A 23,665-nucleotide genomic window follows, 5' to 3' on the forward strand; every position below is an offset into this window, starting at 1 on the left:
TGGAATTTTCTGTGGCAAGAATACTGGAATGACTTGCCATGCCCTTCTCCAGGGGATCTTCCCAATCCAGGGATCAAACCCCAGTGTCCTGAACTGCAGACAGATTCTTTAACACTGAGCCACAGGGTAGCCCAGTTCATGCAGGCAAATTCCTGAATGTGAAGCCCGGGAGACGAAGCAGGCCCTTCCCCTGTCTTCCTCAGTTTCCTTATCTGTAAAGGTCCCCTCTAGGCCCAATATTCGGTGGTTCTTCAGGGCTTAGTCTCTCCATCAGGTCACTGTTGAAACAACGCTTCCTCAGAGAGGTCTTCCCGGCCACTCAGCTAACTCTGTCCCCTCCAGCCTTCCCCTCTCTGTGGCTTCTCCTCCAGCCTCTTCACCGCTCTCATTTGCATCACAGTACTCCTGCTCTCAGGAATCTTTATGTGGAGCCTCTCTTAAATCCAACAAAGTGTAAGCTTTGCAAGCATGAGAACCTCACGCAAGTATCTTGTTCACTGCTATATTTCCAGACTTCAAGGAGTGCCTAGCACAGAGTAAGTGCCCAATAACTGTTTGTTGAATCAGCCAGTGAGCTCTGCAATTCCACCATGCTTGCTCTCCTAGAAAGGTTTCTGTTGTCACTGCCTTGTGGATGAATATCACTTTTTATTACATCACTAGAAGCTCGGGTATAAAAGATTTCTTTGATCATAACCTATAGAAGATGCAGCCCATGTGTTCAGCAGACAGAGCTGGCAGAATTGCCAAAGCAAGTTTTAAAACCAGGTTTGTCCTGATAACAGGAATATCTCTGAACTCGGATAACTGAAGTACCTGGTTTTATTAGTATGATGAGTAGAACTAAAAAAAAACCTTTTAGATTTTGAAGTTCTTTTGAGAAGGTAGTATTTCTGCCCTGGGATAGATGGGAAGGACAGAAAGTTTCAAGGTTGTTGCTGATGCATGAGTCAAGAGATGGATGGATTTTTAGAATCCTGCTACAGTATTTTGCTTTCATCTTTTGGTTTATATCCTTGCTGTCACTAACACAAAAAACCAGCAACAAGGGGCTTCCTTTGTGGTCTAGTGGTTAAGAATCTGCTTGTCAATGCAGGGGACGTGGGTTCGATTCCTGGTTGGGGAAGATCCCACACCTGGTAAAGCAAGTAAGCCTGCAGACCGCAACTATGGAGCCTGCTTGCCCTAGAGCCTGGGTTCCACAGCAAGGGAAGCAGCCCCGAAGAGAAGCCCATGCTCCACAGCAAGAGTGGCCCCCGCTCGCCACAACGGAAGGAAGCCCGGGGAAGCAACGGAGACCCAGCAGGGACCAAACAAATAGTGATGGTCTCAGTTCAGAAGAGGTACTCCTTATTAAATCTGGCCCATTGGTCAACCAGTAGTTAGTGACTGCTTAATACGTGTATTACAGGATGTCTGAAAAGAGGGCTCATTTTCCTCCCTCAGACTGGCACACTTCAGAGCTTGGCATCTGTCCAGGGACCCGCTGGGTCACATCGCTGCTTTCTCCACTGCCTCTTCCTGCCTGTTAGTGAGTGCACAGCCTGCCTCTCTCTTGCCCACACCTGTGGAGTCCACCTCATCTTATCCCTCTGTCTTGGAATTCCTCTACACTTCCTGTACTGTGCCAGAAAAGGGCCTGGGAGCATCCATTAGGTGACACTTGGCAGATTTGGGTGCATTAGGAAGCTCTAAGTTTTATTTTGTCTATGCATTTGGACACAGCTTATGAAGAGGTCTGGTCATATATGCCAAATTGCAGTGTTTTCTTGTCAAATATTCTTCATAACTTCTATATCTGTCTTCCTTGGTTTCCCGCTCACTACTAAAAACAGCCCCTTACCAGGACTTTTGATAAAGTAGGCGGCCTCAAATATCATGTGTGCTTCCATTCGAAATGTAAGTTCAAAGAAACAACTACTGGGGTGTGGGTGTGGGTGGGTGTGTCTATGTGTGTATGTGTGTGTGTGTGTGCATGCGTGTGCGTGTGTGTATTGCCTCTCCCCAGTGTGTGTGAGTGTGTATGTGTGCACATGTGTGTGTGCATACATGTGTGTGTGTTGCCTCTCCCCAGTGTGTATGCGTGTATATGTGTTCACGCAGGTGTGTGCGTATGTGTGTGTGCGTGTGTGTGTGTGTTGCCTCTCCCCAGTGTGTGTGAACGTGTATGTATACACATGTGTGTGTGTGTGCATGTGTGTTGCCTCTCCCCAGTGTGTATGCGTGTATGTGTGTGTGCATGTGTGTGTGTGTGTGTTGCCTCTTCCCAGTGTGTGTGAGCGTGTGTGTGCACATGTGTGTGTGCGTGTGTTGCCTCTTCCCAGTGTGTATGCGTGTATGTGTGTGTGTGCGCAGGTGTGTGCATGTGTGTGTGTGCATATGTGTGTGTTGCCTCTCCCCAGTGTGTGTGTGTGTGTGTGTTGCCTCTCCCCAGAATGTCTTACCACCTTTTCCCAACCTGACAACTGAAATCAACCCGCACATCCAGCTACTTCCCATCCTGGCCTGTGTATCTTTATGTTTCTCCTTTTTCTAATACTTTATCTAGTATAAAAATTAGCTCTTAAAAACTGCATCTAAGACGGCCAACACCTCAAAAACTATTTGATGCCAGCTTGAAATTCTGCTTGACTAATCTCCTTTCTCTCTGATTTCTTTCATCTCTCCATTACTTATGTTTTGTCCTTTTCTTGTATCTAGGTTCACATCATCAAGGGGTTACCTTTGATTTCTCACTCCCTACCTCCAGCTCACCTGCACATTCTGTTGACCCTGCATATTAAACACATCCTGAATCTCCCCACTCCTTTCCACCTCTGCCATGAGGTTTAAGCCATCAGCATGTCTACCGTTAACAACTGTAGTAGCTTTCCCTTCATCGGTTCTTTTTGCTCTTACAGAGATGAGTTTGGTCTTTGCTTTAACGATGATCCCGTCCCCCAAATCCATTTTCTATGTAATAGACACAGTTTGTCCTAAAACCATGATCGTGGTTCCTGGCCTGCTTAAAGGGCTTTCCATCACACTCGGGATAGAATCCTAACTTGTTCATACGGTTTGCAAGGCTGTGTGTGGTGTTCCCTTTGCCTCACCTTTCCCCGTCACCCACTCTGTTCTGCATGGATATCTTTTCCTTTCGGCGGTACCCACACCTGTGCCACCTTAGGGCCTTTGCACCTGCTGTTTCTGAGCCAGGAATGCTCTTTCCCCTGACATTTGTTTTACTGGCTTCCTTTCCTTTATATCTCAGAGTAAATGCCATTTCCTCCAAGAAATCTTCTCTGAATATACTATCTAGAGGACTTCCCTGGTGGTCCAGTGGTTAAGACTCTGCGCTTCCAATGCAGGGGGCACAGGTTTGATCACTTGTCAGAGAAGATTTCACATACCACATGGTGCGGCCAGAAAAATAATAAAGTATTTAAATAAATGTACATCTAGAGTAGGCATCACCACGCTATCTTTCCCACAGGCCTCTTAATTCTCTGCATGGCAATGAAAACCAGCCAATAGTGTTTTCTTATTTATGCATCTGTATATTGCTGTCACCTACACTAGAACATAGATTCACAAGGTCATCCCTGTTCCCAGAAGAGTGCCAGGCATGCAGCAAGGACTCATTGCATATATGTTAAGGAACAAGACAGTGAATGAGTGATATGGACGTGACTGGACTCTGGTGTCTGGGTATATAACTTTTGTCTTCATAAGTAGATTATATATTCCTAGGATATTTCTTTTGAATCATATTATTAACCTGGAGGCTCAGGCAGTAAAGAATCTGCCTGCAATGCAGAAGACTTGGGTTCGATCCCCGGATCAGGAAGATCCCTTGGAGAATGGAGTGGCTACCCACTCCAGTGTTCTGGCCTGGGAAATCCCATGGACAGAGAAGCCTGGTGGGCTACAGGCTGTGGGGTCCCCAAGAATTGGACATGGCTGGGCTACTAACAGTTTGACTCTCACATTATCCACTTTGGTTTGGAATATAGAATCAGAATTTAGAAAATTCTCGTTCTTTTGAGTTTTAGCTCCTTTGACCATATCTTGTTTTTGGTGTCCTAAGAAATCTATGGAGTATCTTCCTGAAAAGTTCCTTTCCTGGAGCTTTTACAGGAATTTATTTGATAGGATGCTGCTGCTGCTGCTGCTAAGTCACTTCAGTCATGTCCGACTCTGTGCGACCCCATAGACGGCAGCCCACTAGGCTCCTCTGTCCCTGGGATTCTCTAGGCAAGAACACTGGAGTGGGTTGCCATTTCCTTCTCCAATGCAGGAAAGTGAAAAGTGAAACTGAAGTCGCTCAGTCGTGCCCGACTCTTAGCGACCCCATGGACTAGAGCCTACCAGGCTCCTCTGTCCATGGGATTTTCCAGCAAGCATACTGGAGTGGGGTGCCATTGCCTTCTCCGTTTATAGGCTGAAATAACTGTAAAAGTATCAAATTTGTAACTGATATACTATAGTCCCAATCTCCAGTAAGTCTACAACAACCCACTTCTAGTGTGTTAATGATCATCTCCAGGAAAGGAGAATCGGGTTGACTTGCCAATAGACTTTCACACTGGTGTTCTTCTATGCTGTTACTGTGGTTGTGGAAAGGTTAACCTTTCTCAAGGTAAACCTACAGCAGTAACCATTCATTTCATAAAGTGGATGGCCATGTCTCCATAAAAGCAGGCTGGTTTTCCTTCACTCTGTCCGTAGCCTGTTCTTTCTTGCCTGAGAATTAGATACAGAGGAACCCAAGTTGCAGTGTGTCCTGGAGGAGCCTCGCTTCTGCCCTGTGCTGCCGGCTTCTGTAAGAGATGGGATGGACTCACCCTAGATGGATCCACAGCCGCAGGGTACCTTGAGAACAAGCCATCATCATGGATAGTTCTCCTGCCCGCGGCGGATGTGTCTTAACTCTCAGTCTGTGGTTTTTCCCCTGAACCATGCTTCCTGACCTTGGGGATGGCAGGGGACAGAGATTTTGTGTGGAAAAGAAAATAGTGATTTTTGAAACAGTAGCCTGTCTTGAAGAAATACTTGTCCTTGCCTCTGGGGTCTTTCTCCATGGTCTTAGGCACACGAGGTGACCTTTTAAGGACCCTCTTCAAAACTCATCCCGGGAATTTCAGTAATGGCTAAGAAACATAGGTTGTAAACCACAGGACTTTATAGTCTTTTAGCTAAGTTTTCACACCCTTTAGAAAGGTGCATTTTGCTTTTACAGATCTTTGCCATTAGTTCCGTAATGATCTCTCTTTGCCTCTGCATAAGAATATTTTCTTCCTCACTTCTTGCTAGACTGTAAATACCTCAAGAAGAGAGGAAGTCTTGTATAAGTGGCATATCATTCAGCGTCCAGTGCATGCAGGGGCTCAGCTGACGTTTGTTTAACTCTTCCTGATGCGGTTCTCCATTGAATCAATTCCCTGCCCTCCCTACCTCCATCTCCCTTTCCTGAGTCTAGTTAATTCTTCTCCTCTTACTTCCATTGAGTCCTATTCTCTCCTCACCAGTTCTTAGGGATTTTTCACTCCAGCTCTCATTAGCGCTTGTTTATAATCTCAGCCACCCTTTCCCTCTTGGTAGATGTTCACTTACTCTTATGCATAATTAACATCAACTCAACTCAGTGCTAAACAGTGGACCGGTATGGGGGGGTAGTCAAGGTCATTATACTTTCAGGGTATTTTTGGCATGTTCCACACGGCAGGGACTCTGCTGACCATGACAGTTCATATCCCATCTTCAAGGCTGATGTGTGATGCTGCTAGGTGCTGTTGGCACATTGCCACGTTCCATCAGCTGAATTTCTGTCGAGGATGGCGTGTGCCGTTTATGAACAACTTTGGGGAACATTGCACGGGAAGTCATTTCCATTTTGTTGCAGATCAACAGGAAATAAGGCTTAGCTGCCAAACTAAAGTAAGAAAAGCAACCGAGCATATTATTCCTCCCTTAGGAGCTTTCATTATTCCAGGAATCATTAGTTTCTAAGATAGTGAAAATGAGCCCAGCTATTACAGTTGTAACTACAGAGGAAATTTTGATTGGAGGAGGAGATTTAGAATCTTGTTTCAGTTTTACTTTGCATTATCTTCTAAATTGCTTTTGAATTTATCATACCTTTGAATCACCTATCAGATGCATTTTAGGAGATTAACTCCTTCCTTTGGTAAAATGAATCTGGCTTCTTAAATCAAAGACTACTCTGTATCTGTAGTACATTTATTTTGGCCGTTTCTATTGTTCATTATTCTATTGGCATTAATGGTGCTGGAGTACAAGGTTACTTCATTTAAAACCTGATCCTCTTTCAAGCTATTCTTATTATGTAGGCTTGGCTATCTTTTAAAATTAAAGTGCCCCAGCCTTGGCCCTGCTGTGAACTGCATACCATGAAGATCAGAGGGGAGGGGATGACAGAATGGAAACTTTATTCAGATCTTTGGCATGTTTTAATTTTACATTGCTTTTTCATACTAATTTAATTTCCTTCCAGAATGAAAGTTGGCAATCATTTAGAGAAGTGGTAGAGGAGGTTGGAATCATTGCCATTGAAATGCCTGTGAAGGTCCTTAATCCATAGATTATTGACATAATGAACTCTAAAACCCTTAATAATCATTCCACTCTGTAATGACAGCCCGCATTTAGAGAGCTTTAGCCTATGAATTCTGTGCCCAAGGCTGGCTCTGCTCTATAAGGCCATAGGAGTTGGAAATATTGCAGCTGCATTTGAGGTTATCAGGGAACAGGAGCTTACCCAGCCTGGGCAGAGAACCATTCAGTGCTGACCGGGGGCCCTGACTCCTACTTGCTGCTTTCACCCTTACCAAATATGGAAACATACAAACCACAATATGCTGTTTCCCTCAAATTTTCAGCCATGGCAGACACTGTCTATACTTACAGGGACAACCGATTAATTTCAGTTAATATTCTCATTGTTTACAAAAGACAGGAGAACAAAACAGCTTCTGGAAATTCAGTTGTTTTTTTTTTTTTTCCTTTTTTTTTTCTGTCTTGAGGGAATCTGTAGAGCCAGGATGGGCATCTTACTTTGTCAAAGACAGAGCACCCCCTGGCACCCCTGCCCCGCCACAACCCACCCCTCTTTGCTCACAGAGCAGATCCTGGCAGACATGGGGGGCCTTTCCCCTGACCAAAGCTACATTTTTTTCTTTACAGCTAGATCAGATGCTTCAGATTTATTATCAGATGTGGCATGGATGATTCAAACAAAAACAAATGCCCTCGAGTTTAAAAATAGAAGTTAAAAGACTAAATGTTTGCACTTAAAAAGGAAAAGAAAAGAACAGAAATCTCCGCGGCAGACCTTTCCTTAAAATTATCCTCACTAAATTATAATCATGCACTTTCCAGTGTCTGTAATTAAACATTAGATTTTATTTATTCCAGATGCATTTGTCTCAAGTAAATTCAGAATGCTCATCCTTCTTTTTGGTCACTGTAAATTTATTTCATGTTTGTAGCAGACACACGGTTGGGCACACTGGATAGTTTTTAAGTGAATCTTAATGACTCGAATTTTCTGATTGTGTACTACTTGTGGCCTATTTATCCTGATGAATCTGATCTTATTAAGTCTTATACCGTGTAATGTCTATAAGAGCTTGATGACATTTTTTACAAATACGTTCACATGTTCTACGGGAATTTGCAGGACCTTGGTTGGTGGGAAGGTGATGGAGGAATTTGCTTTTATCATGTTTCTCCTAGGCGGGTAGAGCTGTGGCTGCTGTTCTGAGGAGTCCACAAAAATGGGAAAGGTCACGATGCCTTAATTTGTACGACATCTTTTATTCAGAAAGCCTTGGACAGTTCCACGAAAACCTGAAAGAACATTTTATTTACCAGACTTGCAAATTTATTACATTAGTAAGATAATGTAACTAAACAGTAGTCTATAAATATTAAATGCAAGCTTTTTAGTGGTTTGAAATATCTCTCTACTCCTAAGACAAGATTCTCAATTAGGATTTGTGGTTAAATGCATTTAATACATATTTCAAAGAAAAAATAATTAACCAGACTTATTTACTTATTATCCTTGTTTACACCATTTCCAATAGTACATTTTCATTTTCACTAAGTGAATCAGTGGCTTAACCAAGTTGACTATGTAATTGGAGATAAATTTTGCAAAACGACAGTGGAGGAGCTGCAACTGACTCCCTGGGGAGCATTTTATTTGCTTTTCGGCCTGTTGTGGTTTTTCTGTGGTGACCAGGGTCATCCTGGGTTTTTAGTCAGTACATTGATAAATTGTTCAAGGTCCCTTTAAGTTTTTTTCTTGCTTACCATATGACTATTTTAGAATTCTCAAGGTGTGTGGGAAAAGGATATGCCAGGTCAATTTGACTATTTCTTTTAGCTATACTGAAAGCCCCATAGAATAAAAAGTTCAAGTTAATGCCAGAAATAAAGTCTTAGAATTCTTTCTGTGTCTTTAGTTACCCATCAGCTGCTCCACTCCCTACCTCTTTTAGAAGAATACAAATGCTTCCTATCTCTTCACTGGCATTTTCTTTAAAACTAGCCCTCAGTTCATCTTCTGTGGTCCACTCTCCACTTTCCCTCTTTAGGGCCGGCAACAGAGGGCCCAGCACAGAAGCTGGGAGAGCAAGTGGGAGAAGCAGCTCCAGTCATCACATCCTCAGACATTTAAAGCAGTCCCTCTCCATCCTCCTAGAGCGGTAGTGCTCACTCACGTTCCAGAGAGTGGGCAGCAAATATAGAAGTAAAATGGCGTGTATAAAAGGTGCTTCTTTTAGAACCTCTGCTCATTTACTCTAACATCAACTTTGACGGTAAAGAACACATGTGTCAATGCAGGAGAGGGAGAGCTAAGAGACGCAGCTCAATCCCTGGGTTGGGAAGATCTCCTGGAGGAGGGCGTGACAACCCACTCCAGCATTCTTGCCTGGAGAATCCCATGGACAGAGGAGCCTGACGGGCTGTGGTCCATAGGATCGCAGAGTTGGACATGACTGAGGCGACTTAGCGTGCACACGTGCGCGCACGCGCACACACACACACACACACACACCCACCCACAGCATCAACTAATGGGATTCATATAGTGTGTCTGAATTATTTACTTTAACTGTGTGTATATGTATCCTATAAACTAATAACATTTAAAGTTATTTACCTTTCAGCGTCCAAACCTCTCTCTACCTTTCTATGTATTTCTAAGTATAGAATACATGATACACCTCATTGAACAATTATATTTCAAAAATAATTTCTTCTTTGACTCTAGGATGCATTAGCACTCCAAAGGATAAAACTGTTTCTCATCTCCAATATCTAAATGACAGTAATCTAGGTTAGAGACCGAGGTATATAAAATCATTAGGTCATTTTTCTTTTTTCACCTCAGCCTAGGTAAGATAGGAAGGAGTGTGTCAAATATGGAGAAAGCCTCTGCCTGAACAAACAATCTCAGAGTTTTGAATTAACATCCATGTACCTGATTCATCAGAACTTTACAACTGAAACAGTTTCAATCTTCTCAGTTTAATAGTATAATACCACTTAGTTTTTCTGGGCTGAGAATCATTTTGCAACCAAGTTGATTACTCTGTCTAGCAAAATAAAAACATTTGCAGTCATCTTAGCAACATTGTACTTCTGTTGGAAATAGACCTTTGATTGTAGAAACACAGCAAGATTTCTTGATGTGCAGACACATTTACTAGATTACCCACCATATTACCCATTACAGAAGTAATAATTCTGAAAGAGAAATTCTGAGAAATATTATTTACATTAAACTTTAAACCTAGATGAGCTCTAGGTACCTAGAAGGAGCAAAAAGAAATGAAAGGAATAGTTATGCCATTAGAGGGCACTTTTGTAATCTTAGAAGAAAACTCTGTTATAGACTTGCTTACCCACAGCTTATTCTTAAGAATGTATTTTCCCTTACTTATTTAAAGTGACTAATTCTTAAGTTGAATGTTTAAGAACTTTTTTTGGTAGAGAAAAAAATTCTATAAAATTTCATCCTTTAAACAATGCTTACATAAAGCTTTAAACTTGAATCAGTGAATATAAATTGTAAAAACATACACAATATGTCTGCATAATAGTTTTTTGGTTAACTATATTCAATGCTCCTTTTAAATACATTTTGTTAGAAAAATTCTGCCCATAACCTGATCAAATTGAACAAATTATTAGGTTTCCCTAATAACTGAGTATGTTTTTTCCCCCAGCAGTAGATAAATGCTATTAGTAACATTCTGAAAACAATAATCCTATAGATATAAATTCCAGTGTCTGGATGAATCATTCTAACTTTTTTCCAGTTTTGTTGAAGAATGATTGACATACATCACTGTGTAAGTTTAAGGCATACAGCGCGATGGTTTGGTTTACATACCTTGTGAAATGATAAGTTCAGTTAACACCCATCTTCTCCTGTAAGTACAATAAAAATAAAAGGAAGCATACTGATTTTAAACACTTTTCTGAAAAGTGTCTGTTTTTCCCATAACTGATGTACCAATTAGAATGGTTGAAACTGTTTCAGAAACAGAAAGTGTGGCCTGATAAAATTTAAGCTGTGGAAATATGATATTTGTATAAAGAAAGCAAAAGATAAAGTTTAGTCTATTCTCTGTGGGCGATTATCTAAATACAAATGTCTACCTGAGCCAGTAAAGTCAACAAGCCAGTAAAGTAACTTAACAAGTAAAAGCTTGGGGTCAAGACCTGGAAAGTGTTTGAGATTTTACCCTCCTTGCGAGCTAGCAAGTTAGCCTGCCATATTTTCATGGATGTTAGATGGCATGAGACTCCTGGGTCAGTGACAAAGGACTTTATTACTCAGAGTAATAGCAGGAGCCACAGATCCACAGCAGCATCATTTTCTGCCACTCGCTCCCTGACCCCCGAATCTCACAGGATGATTCAAAGGGCACCTGTGGCACCAGTACATACAGTGGAGATTATTACAAGAGAGCAGCCCTGAGCTAAGGGAACTCAGGTTTTCATAATGGGTAATAATCACACCTGCTCTTGGCTCCAGAAGCGTTATCTTCAAGGCTATGAATTACACAAACATCCTTGAAAAGATGGTAATCTGGAACGAAAGCAGTCAATTCTTCTGCTTCCCACCTATGCACAGACAAGTACAGAGTCCCATGGAGAACTATCTTTAACACTTACTCTGCATAAGCCTATCATCTGAAGTTGTTCACTTTACCTAGCATTACATCGCTAAGTAGCTGATGCTGAGGAATGTACAATAATCATATTTACCTTAAAGTCACTTCTGAGACTTTACATTCCTCATATTGTGTTGTAATCACTATGTGATCATACTCGTCCAAGCCTCAATTTGGTTATTTTTGAGGAGAGATAAAAATATTGCCTATACCATAGGGCTGTTGCTAACATTATATAATAGATATAAAGCACTTAGAAGAGTGCCTGGCATGAATCACATACACAGCAAAATTTATTAAAATTGTTCTTATTAATTTAAAATTCATCTCTTACAATTAGCTGATTTAATAAGAGAAAGTTCCTCCCATGGGCAGCTGAGGATGCTGGAAAAATTCCCACCAGTCATAACTAGCTAGCCATCTAACCCTGAGGCTGACCTAAATATCCCAGATATCCTGGGGCATTGGGCAGCTTGTCCTGCTCAGTTGTGTGCTGTTGACAGCTTTCAGGGCAAATACAGGGCTAATGAGAGAAGGCTGCCCTTGAGTGGTTCTAGGGCAAATACACCTGAGTATCTCACACACAAGTGCTTCCCTGGCATGGAAGTCAAACTCTAACCATTTCTAAAGAGATGTATCTTGTTATCTGGACTCCTCTGCTACAGTTTCAGAGATGCCACTGAAAAGTAAACTGAATATATGTTGAAATAATGAGTATTTCTTTACAGGGTGTGTGCTAAATTACTTCAGTCGTGTCCAACTCTTTGTGACCCTGTGGACTGTAGCCTGCCAGGCTACTCTGTCCCTGGGATTCTCCAGGCAAGAATACTGGAGTGGGGTGCCAGGCCCTCCTCCAGGGGATCTTGCTGACCCAGGGATCAAACCCATGTCTCTTATGTCTTCTGCATTGGCAGGCGGGTTCTTTATCAGGTTCTTTATCTTTGCCACCTCTTTTACAGGAGCAGCGTATCAAATCCCATTTGGATTTTACATTTGTTAGCTATAGAACAAAGGGCATCGGAAGGGGAGGGATTAGGTGTCATGAGTGGAGATTCCATTCAGTTTTCTCCACCATGTCCCTACTTATTTGGAATAGGTTCACTGAGTTTTGATTTTGATCTGCCAAGCCATCTTTCATAGATATAACATTTGTCTAAGTAAGTCACATGAGCTCCCGTTAACACCCCCAGCCACACTTGGGAGCTCCCCTCCTTGACAGTCAGCTGGGTATCTGAGGAACAGATTATTTAATGAAACTTAAAGAGGGCTAGTTTTATTCCGAAAGTGAAAGTGAGGTCACTCAGTTGTGTCTGACTCTTTGTGACCCATGGACTGTAGTTGGCCAGGCTCCTCCATCCATGGGATTCTCCAGGCAAGAATACTGGAGTGGGTTGCCATTTCCTTCCCCAGGGGATCTTCCTGACCCGGGGATCGAACCCAGGTCTCCCACTTTACAGGCAGACTCTTTACCGTCCGAACCACCAGGGAATCTGCTAGCTATTTGGGAAGAGGATTTTAGTGCTCAGTCATTGTTCATTTTCAGATTTTAGAAAAACCTTCCATCCAAACCATTCATAAAATCGAGGTCCAGAATGTGAAGTGAATTGCCTAAGATTACATTTCTAATTAGGAGCTGAAACTAAAAAGCCAACTTTCTTAACGTTCAGTCATTTAGTGACATTGAATTTTCATTCAATCTCAATACAATTGAGAAATAAGGATGGGAAATAAGAACCTCTATTGCTTTCTTGAGAGAGATTATAAAGGATAAATGTTTGGGCTTTGCAGTCAGATTCTCCTGGGTTTACATCCTTTCTCTGCTTATGTTAAAGGAGGTTTATTCTTATACAAGACTAGTACATACTTATAAGGTTACTGTGAAGATTAAATGCAATAGTGCAGTTAATGGACTTAGCACCATGTTTTGCACATGCAGGTGGGTATGCTCAGTCATATCTGACCAACTCTTTGTGACCCTATGAACTGCAGCCTGCGAGGCTCCTCTATCCATAGGATTTTCCAGGCAAGAACATTGCAGTGGTTTGCCATTTCCTTCTCCAGGGGATCTCCCCGACCCAGGGATCAAACCCACATCTTCTGCATTGCAGGTGGATTCTTTACCTCTGAGCCACCAGGGATGCCTGTGTATTTTGCACACAATAACTCTTAAATACTGCAGATATTTTATATGGAAAATTACAGAGCAATGATAGATAACGACTTTTGAAAAAGCAAGTTACATGAAGTTTCTGAGCAAGCAAGCTCACTGGGAAAAATTACTTCTCAAACTCTCATTTAAAAAAAAGAAAAGCATATTCTCCTCAAAAAATATGTTCAGTTGTATGAATATATTTTTGGTAGCCCTCAAAGAAGGATAAAATTAAAATCAAGTGATGGTTTAAGTAGAAGTGACCTCATAGCTACAGCAATGAAAGATAAAATTAAAGTCAAGTGATGGTTTAAGTAGAAGTGACCTCATAGCTATAGCAATGGCCTTTTAGAAACAAAACTGGCATTCAAATCATCTCAAATTATCGTAAATATTTGCATTTGACTCTCGCACTATTTAAAGTACTTCAATGTAAAAATAATATATTTCCCTAATGCTTGAATTCGCTGATGTATGTTGTCAAAGAGATAAGGGAAAACAACTCCTTTCAGAGGTTTTTTCCTGAGGAAAACTGGCACCAAATCCTCAAAGGAAGCAAAGCCTTTCATAAGCACTTGATGTGAAAAGAAACTCACCTACCTGAAGCTTCCTTCAGGGAAGGAAGATGCAGAAGATGGGAGAAGATGCAGAAGATGCATGCAGAAGAACATGCAGAAGATGGTGTCCTTGAAAACATCCCTCCAGCAAGGGGCCCTAGAGGGTGATCCATGACTGTTTATGTTTTTTAATGGAAAGTCAGTGATTAATGCCAAAATGTAACTCAATGAAAACACTAGACTGGGATGGTAAATACATAACTCTGCCAGAGATTAAGGCAGATGACCTAACTATACAACTTTCCAATGGTCTTTCTTGATTTGAAGTGGGAATCCAAGCTTGCTTTTTAATATGATGAAGGTTTATATATAAATGTTGTGTTTAAGAGTCTGGTAAATCTGTAATACTAGACACTGGCAAATAGCTCCCCTTGTGATTTTGGACAAATTGTTTCACCTATAAGAAAATTAAACTTACAATGTCTTAAAATCTCTGATTTATGAAAATTCGATTTGCGGACTAAGAATATTTCTATATATGTAGGATCCTTAGTCAAATTTTAAGGAAGAATAAAAATAACCATGCAGTGGTAATTTTCTGGCTCTCAATGGGTCTCTGTGATTTGTGTCAAATTTCAAGCTTTGAGGCAGTTGTATGGAGATATCTATAGTGACCACTTCTGCCATACTGAAGGGGAGATTTTCTGTCTCAATACCCAATGAAGTTAATGCACCAAGAGTTCTTGTGTTTCAAAATCTGTTTAGTATCTGAAATTCTGGTGAATTCATCATCAACTCGATGAAATGCTTTGAAAAACAAACCAGCAAAGTTGCCCTCAAGCTCATGTGTATGTATCCAAAGTACATAATACAGTTCTTTCTGTGGAAACCAAAATAGTGTTAACCATCAGAAAGTTTGCAAACTGCCCAAGTGTTTTGCCTATAGAATTAACATAAGCAATTATTTTTGTCGCCCCAGGATGGTGCCTCTCCACTGGTGTATGCTGTGGCTGCTGTTACCACTCAGCTCAAGGACCCAGAAGTTGCCTACTCGAGATGAGGAACTCTTTCAGATGCAAATTCGAGACAAGGCATTTTTTCATGATTCGTCAGTAATTCCAGATGGAGCTGAAATTAGCAGTTATCTCTTTAGAGACACACCTAAAAGGTATTCTCCCTGCAGTACTTCCTTTATCAATAAACTCAGAAAGGGTGTCTCTAAGAAAGAAAGTAAACGTTTAGACTTACTTAGTTTAGATGATTTGCAATCAATCTCTGAATGAAAGTGAAAGTGTTGGTCGCTCAGTCGTGTCTGAGTCTGTGTGACCCCATGGACTATAGCCCGCCAGGCTCCTCTGTCCATGGAATTCTCCAGGCAAGAATCCTGGAGTGGGTTGCTATTTCCTTCTCCAGGGAATCTTCCTGATCCAGGGATTGAACCTGGTTATCCTGCGTTGCAGGCAGATTCTTTACCATCTGAGGCACCAGGGAAGCCCAGTGTCTGAATAGCATTGTGTATTTTTCTCTAAGTAAGAAAAAAAGCCACCTCATGCGAAGAGTTGACTCATTGGAAAAGACTGATGCTGGGAGGGATTGGGGGCAGGAGGAGAAGGGGACGACAGAGGATGAGATGGCTGGATGGCATCACCGACTCGATGGACGTGAGTCTGAGTGAATTCCGGGAGTTGGTGATGGACAGGGAGGCCTGGCGTGCTGCAATTCATGGGGTCGCAAAGAGTCGGACACGACTGAGCGACTGAACTGAACTGAAGGAAAAAAAAATGGTAGTACCACTTCTAGTCACCAGGTAGCTCTTTGATTCTCACTGACTGTGATCTTTTGGGGGGAGAGAGCAGATTTTCTTTTCTTCTGGGTGGTAGGAAATTTCTAAGCATGACTCTGGAGGATAAATGAAATTGTTTAATACATGTGATTCTTCAAGGGTTTACACTGTCTTATAAGGATATTTCTTTGATCAATATGATAGGGTTTTGAAAGCATCAAACCAAACAGTGATGAGAAGTGACTGCTCATTTATCTTCATACCAACATCAACAAATTGAGTTCATATCATGCTTCTAAATATTTTGACCTTTAAAAATTACATATAGATCATACAAATATATATATATATCATATAAACTACATATATTTAAAGATACTTATTTTGCAGTGCCCAAACTCCTTTTTATCATATTTCAAAAACAATTTCTCCTTTTAACCTGGGGCGCCTTGGTATTCTAAAGGATAATACTGTATGTCATCATCAACAATTCATTTTCCAAAGATTGAGGTATAGCAGATCATTAGGGCATTTTTCTCTTGTCACTTCAGTTTTGATTGACACAAAGAATGGAAGGTGGTTCTCTCCTTCCACCGAGTGGCAGAGTCATGTTGCCATCTGGACAGTCTGAATGAGAGTAAATAATAAGTTTACTTGTGACTGATGTGACCTGTTGTTTGGGTATCATTTCAGCACCACCTGAATGAAATTATTCATTTTAATGAAGGTAATAGATTAGGAACTGATTTGTCAGTAATACATAAAATAATTATGGCTCTTTCAAGGACATCATAAGAATAAGTAAAGGCACAAAATGCAAGGATAATTACACTGAAGGAACTTGATGTCTTAGTATTTACAGAGATTTAGTCTGTGAAAACAGGGGAGGGCAGGGAAGGCAGTTCTAATGATTCAAATTAGTCTTAAATATCAGCTGAATTCATGCCAAACCATTTTGCTTTTTATATCCTTTTGTCTCTTGAAATTTTTGAGTGAATCCAAATTTTTCTTTAACGATTTCTTTGATTTCCCATATGGACTTGTACACTGCTTTGCAGCATTCTTGAAAAGACAGCATTCTTTATTATGTAATCATATCACTTAATCAAATAAATAGTTTATCCTTGATCTTCCAGTCTCTTAAAAATTAAATAAGTTTTGGTTTTAAGAGCTGTCTTAAAATTACATTTTTTTCCTTCCAAGTAACAAGTTTTTATTATAAGACATTTCAGAACAACACATGCTCCTTTCCTCCTGTGTTTTCAGTCTTTTCATTTGTTCATTCTTTCAGTCTTTTCTTCTCCACAAACAATGATTGGAGACTTTGATATCTCCATTTGGATGTAATGTTAACTTGCACTAGTTAAAGAGTTGAAGCCACAGTCATTTCTAGAGCTAAAACATGTGACAGGAGATACGCATAGGCATTGTTGATATTACAGCTAAAGATGAAATTCCAGATAAAGTTTGGCAGCAAAGAACAGCAAAAGAAAACAGATTCATTAATTATTCTTATGTTTATACATAAATTCCAGAGTCTAAATGGTGCATGGAGTGTTTATCCCTCACTCCAGCATTATAATTTGGAGCATATTTAACACATTTCGGCCTCTCTCACTAGCCAGTGAATACCTGAAGCTCGTAAATCATATCCTATCGTCTCTGATCGCAGCTCCCTTCCACAAGTGTGCTGTGCCTGGTAGACAATACATGTTTGTCAAATTGCTGAAGTTTATTCAGATTATCTTTTATCCCTAAATCATAAGTGTTTCCATATGAAAATGTTGACTTAGAGGGACTCCCTGAAGTTTTATACGTATAATGATTACCTTGTGGAATGCAGGCATTGTTTCTTTGTTATTGGTTGCTTATGGCCTGTATTCAAGTTACTAAGACACAGTTGCTTACTTTGGGAAACAAACTACTTTCTTGACTGAAATGAGAAGGATAATAAATGAACTTGCACATGGATTTCAGCACGGGTTAGCTCTGCTACCCACGTAAAAACCAAAAACAAAAGCAGAAAATTTTGAATACCTTTTATATTACATGATGCTAAAGAAATTATTTTGTCTTACCTAATTCTTTGTAATGTAGATAGGTTCAGTTGTATTTATGTGCTTAATATCACCTATGCAACCTGGCCAAAGGAACAAAACTCTACTGTCCAAATCTGACTGAACTGAAAATTAAACCATTTGACCCCCATCTTTATGGATGCTTAAGGTACATAAAATTTCCATACTGTGAACAATTCAATCATCTAGTTATTTTGCCTGGATGATCATCTATCTTTATTCTAAACAAGTTGTTTTTACTTTTATAGGGGCCTCACTTTATTTGTCCTTCTACAGCCCTAAGTCCACCCTCCAATTCCTAATTCATCTTTGAATGGGGTGGGGGGGGGACATATATTTCCATTCAGATTTTGTATCTTCAGGTAGATTCTAAGCATAGGTATCTTCAGGCTAGAATAAGGTGGGTGTTATGATTCTTCTGTTCTATTTATTCGTTTAGTAATTCATTAATTAAAAAGGTTTATCAAGACCTTCTGCATGCAGAAATCTGTGCTAAATGCTAGGAATAAAATGACATGGAAAATGAACCCTAAATGGGCCTTTGTCGGGAAAATGATAAATCAAATAATAATATAAATGTATGTTTATACATTACACAAATTAAACAGGTGCCCCAAGTGAAAAGTGTAGGACACTCAGAGAATGTGAGAGAACCTGAGCCACACCAGTAAGAGAAAGTGAAGTGAAGAAGTGACACAGAGTAAAGGCATGTACATTAACTATATTTCAATTAAAATTATTTACTTTTTCATATATATTAGTAAGGACTAAAGGGTGTGTTTCAGGCAGAGAAAACATCCCAGTGGCTCAAAGATGGGATTGAGTCTGGAAAACAAAAGAAGCCCTACGTGGTCCAAGCACAGAAAGCAAAAGGGATAATGACATGACCGTGACATTGGCAGAGATCCCACCACTGAGGAATTTTCAGGCTCTCTGACCAGTTAAGCACTTTTTTTCCGAAAGCAAAAAGCTAAACCTATTCATTAATTAACTGAACAAATATTTATGAAGAATTATTTTGTTCCCTAAGTTTTGAACCAAATGCTTTGCCCTCTTATAGTATGCATTCTAGTCAGGCGAGGTGGAAAATTAAAAAAAATAAACAAATGCATAAGTAATACATCAGGTAGTGATATAAGTGCTTTGAAGAAAAGAGTAGGAGAACTTCACAAGTAGGAAGGTAATATCTTCTATAAAGAGTCAGAGTAGGTCTGTGGTGAGATAGTGCTTGAGAAGGGAAGTGATGCAGTGACTGATCAAGTAAGATCAACAGCCAGAGGATGAGCATCTCAGGTGGTTGTCACTCAGTTGCTCAGTGGAGTCCTACTTTTTGTGACCCCATGGACTGCAGCACACCAGGCTTCCCTGTCCCTCACTATCTCCCAGAGTTTGCTCAAACCCACGTCCATCAAGTTGGTGATGTCATCCAACCATCTCATTCTCTGCTGTCCCCATTGCTTCCTGCCCTCAATCTTTCCCAGCATCAGGGTCTTTTCCAATGAGTCAGTTCTTTGCATCAGGTGGCCAAAGTATTGGAGCTTCATCTTCATCATTGGTCCATCCAGTGAATATTCAGGTTAGTTTCCTTTAGAATTGACTGCTTTGATCTCCTTTTAGTCCAAGGGACTCTCAAGAGTCTTCTCCAACACCACAGTTCAAAAGCATCAATTCTTCAACACTCAGACTTCTTTTTGGACCAACTCACACATCTCAGGTGGAGGAACAACAAGTAAGAGGCCCTGAGGCAATAGTGTGCCATAAATACTCCAAAGAGAGCAGGGAGCTGAGTAAAGAAGGGAATGGATGGAGGAGCCGAGTTTAGAGGTTTGGTTGGGGACCCAGATCACGGCAAGTTCTGTGGCTTTTTCTCTGAATGAAACAAGCTCTTGGGGGGCTTGTAGCAAGTGTGTTCAGATTTAGGCTTATAAGGATATTGCCTTCTGGAAGGAGATAAATAAACTGAGGAGCTCAAAGTAGAAGTAACACCATTCAGAAGGCTACTACAATGCTCAAGAAAGAAAAAACGATGACTTGGATCTGATGTTAACAGAGAAAGTGGAACAAAGTGATAGAGTCGCTATGTTTTCAAGACGAAGCCAAGAAATGTCTGCTGATTCAGTGTATGTGGAGTGGAAGAGAAAGAAAACATCAAGAATGACTCTAAAATGTTTGTCCTGAGTAACTGGAAGGTTAGGGTTGTCATTTACTGAGAAGAGACAAGAGAGGCTGATTGGGGGAGAGAATGAGAAGTTTGGATTAGACACCCTAAGTTTGAAATTTTCAGTATTATCTAGGAAAGGAAAAATGGCAAGAAGATTTGGTTTGGTCGCTAAGTTGTGTCCTATTCTTTGCAACCCCGTGGACTATAGCCCACCAGGCTCCTCTGTCCATGGAATTCTCCAGGCAAGAATACTGCAGCAGGTTGCTATTTCCTTCTCCAGGGGATCTTCCTGATCCAGGGATAGAACTTGGGTCTCCTGCATTGCAGGCAGATTCTTTACCAGCTGAGCCACCAGGGAAACTCAGAAGAAAATAGTTATTTCTAAAACTTAGTTAAGAATTCAGGCTGCGGCTTCCTTGGTGCCTCAGTGGCAAAGAACCTGCCTGCCAATGCAGGAGACAGGTGTTCTATCCCTGCTCCAGGAAGATCCCACATGCCATGGAACAGCTAAGCTCGTGCGCCACAAGTACTGAGCCAGCGCTTTAGAGCCTGGGAGCTACGACTGCTAAAGCCCGAGTGAGCTAAAGCTCAAGGCCATACCCTGCAACAGGAGACTCAACCTCAGTGAGAAGCCTGTGCTCCTCAACAGACTGTGCTGCAACTAGGCAAAGACCACACACTGCAACAAAGACCCAGAGCAGACATAAATGCATTAATTCAATTATATGAGAAAAAAAGAATTCAGGCTGACAGTTTAAATTGGGGAACCATTAACATACAAGAGGTTAAAGCTGTGAGCCTGGGTGAGCTCACACAGGGCATGAGCATGGGTAGAAAAGTGTTCTGACACGGGGCCTTGGCTCACCTGGCGGGCTAGAGATCAGGGAGGGGAGAGGAGCCACAAAGGAGGCTGACAGAGCCAACGGATGTGGGGGTCAGGCGGGAGAAGGTATTGGGGTGCATGTGGAGAGAACCAAAGGCAAGAGATAGTGAGGAGGTACCATTCCTAGGAGGTGAAACCAGTGAGGAAACTACTGTTTCCGCCCTTGCAAGATTATGGGCTTTGAAAGATAAACGTAATCATCTAAATTATTCAGAAGAAGAAGATATAGCATTGTTATACATAGGCAATATTTTTTTATTCTCCCTAAAAAGTTCTTTTGAGACCATCATTTAAAAAAATCTAAGGAGAATTTGTAGAGCAGAATGCTTTAATCTTTCAAAATGTTGTTTTAAAATCACTCAACTCTTATGACACGCTCAGTTGTGTCCAACTCTTTGTGACCCCAGGGACTGGAGTCCCCACATGGGACTTCTCTTGTCCATGGGACTCTCCAGGCAAGAATAATGGAGTGAGTAGCCATTCCCCTAGCTAGAGAATCTTCCCAACCCAGAGATTATAACCCAAGTCTCCTGCACTGCAGGCAGATTCTTTACCATCTGAGTCACCAGGGAAGTCCAATTTTAAAATCACTAGGTTATTTACATTAACAGAAAATCTTAGTGATAGAGAAACGTGTCTTTCCACTGACTAACACAGTAATCTTTACCTTTTAAAAATATTTCTCAAATGGTGATTAGATACCTCTCTCCAAAAAGATATGGAATAGTCAAGCTGTGAGTAAAAGTCACTAATGTAAAAACCTGATGGGAAGAGCTGGCTTATTGGAAAAGACCTTGATGCTGGGAAAGATTGAAGTCAAAAGCCGGGGGCAGCAGTGAATGAGGTGGTTAGAAAGCATCACTGACTCAATGGACATGAATTTGAGCAAACTCCAGGAGATGGTAAAGGACAGGGGAGCCTGGCATGCTGCAGTTCATGGGGTCACAAAGAGTTGCACATGACTGATCGACTAAGCAACAGAACCACATCAACAATGTAAAAACATGATGATAGTGTTATTTTGCTAGAGATCAACATCCATTCTAGAAGGGCATAGCTGTAAAAATGATCTTTTGGAATAGTTAGTGCCTTAGAGTGCCCTCCATATCTTATAAATTTATCACTAAATTTATGGAAAATGCAGTACCTGTAGGGTAATGTCCCTGGAAATTCCTTTGTTGTGACTTACATTGCACTGGCAGGGCCTGGGCTAAATAACACCCCCAAACTGGGTTAATTGTTTATTCTTAACCCAAGTAACATGCAATCAACACATTTTGGTTCAACATCTAATTATGTGATACCGTGTTGATGGTAAATCTGGTTGCAGAACTTTGGGCTATGGACTTCCACAAATAATGCTGAAAGTATCATGATTTGTGTCAGATAGCCAGTTTGATTTTCTGTTAAATGAACACAAATTAAACCAAGTGATTTTTCCAGTACTCTTAGTTGTTCAGTGTGAGGACAAGCTGTCTGAAGTGGTCCACTCTCACACAGGTATTTCTTTGTGGTTGAAGAGGACAACACTCCATTGTCCGTCACAGTGACGCCCTGCGATGCACCCTTAGAGTGGAAGCTGAGCCTCCAGGAGCTGCCAGAGGAGGCAAGCGGGGAAGGCTCAGGTGAGTACCCCGACAGATCTGGTCCCAGACCTCTGGATAGATGGATGGCTGAAAGACATGAGACATGAGACATATAGCCTTCTCTTCGTAAGACAGAACAGCATGGATGCATAGGAGAAGTTGGGCATTGAGGAAGGAGATGTGGGAAATGGGGATGACATCAGATGACCATGATTTGGTAAAAAAAAAAAAAAAAAGACTGAGACAGGTGTGGGGACTGAAGGTGCAGGGAAAGGCAAGAGGTTCAGATTAGCTTCCCTGGCTGTGGTTTGCAGTCCTGCCTGAACCTTGGAATCACCAGTGGGGCTTTAGATGCTGGATCCTGCCTCAGAGGTTGTGATTTAAATGCCTTGGTGTGTGATCTGGACATTGGTGTGTTAAAAGCCCCTATAGGTGATTTTAATATGCAACCAGGATGAGAGTATCTGATCTCTGGGGAGTAAAGGGTAGATAGGAAGAGAGAACAGAAGGGCATTTAGCACCACCTGAAAGTCCAGGATGAAAAGAAAGTCAGAAGGAGGAGTCGGTTAGGCATTTAAGGAAGATTCAGATGATGGAAAGCAAATAACGAGATACAAAGAAATAAGTAGAGTCTGTCTGAGGCCCTGGGTTGATGCTGCCCACGGCTCCCCCCCACCCTCACCCCCACTTAAGGGGCAAAGGCATCCTAGCTTTAAGTAAGGCTTGAGATTGATGGTGTGACAGGATGTTAGCAAGCTGGATATTTACAGTGATGGGGGAACTGTAATTAGGAAAATATTGAAACAGCATATGGGGAGCGATGAGACAGAAAAGGAATAGTCATGTGACGATTGTGTTCATCACATGGTTTAGGACTATGAAATTCTACATACCTCACTCTCAACCTGTGCTTGGTTGGGAAAGATCTACTTGCTCTGGCTATGCAGTCATTTTCTGGGTCCTCTCACATATGTGCACACTGATATCTGTGTGATATCTGATAACAAAAATAAAGAAAACATTTTAGTTTCAATGCTTTCCCTTCATTCCTCCTGGGCAAGTGTTCTACACACTGAAAATTATATCCTCTTACTGATGGTTTATAATCTATCTCTAATGAGACTGTCTGGTCCTACAAATAAAAGTGAAATTAGTTAAATGGCTAGCCATCCAAGTGCAAACTGGTAGAATCTTTTTGGTAAGCAGATTGACAGTAGGGATTAGTCTCTAAGAGGTTTGCAGCCTCTGACCTAAAAATTCCACTAATTGGAGTCTA

At 41.2% G+C, this 23,665-nt stretch overlaps 1 protein-coding gene across 1 annotated transcript in view; it reads left to right on the forward strand.

The window, feature by feature from the left end:
• NDNF (neuron derived neurotrophic factor) overlaps positions 1-23,665 on the forward strand; it is a 49,989-nt gene that overhangs the window by 17,404 nt on the left and 8,920 nt on the right. The window contains exons 2-3 of the mRNA XM_070791011.1: positions 14,878-15,066; positions 22,304-22,428. Coding sequence (XP_070647112.1) covers positions 14,878-15,066; positions 22,304-22,428 — 314 coding nt within the window. The remainder of the gene's footprint in view (positions 1-14,877; positions 15,067-22,303; positions 22,429-23,665) is intronic.

The sequence above is a fragment of the Bos indicus genome, chromosome 6, assembly GCF_029378745.1.
Source record: "Bos indicus isolate NIAB-ARS_2022 breed Sahiwal x Tharparkar chromosome 6, NIAB-ARS_B.indTharparkar_mat_pri_1.0, whole genome shotgun sequence".
Taxonomy (NCBI): Eukaryota; Metazoa; Chordata; class Mammalia; order Artiodactyla; family Bovidae; genus Bos; species Bos indicus.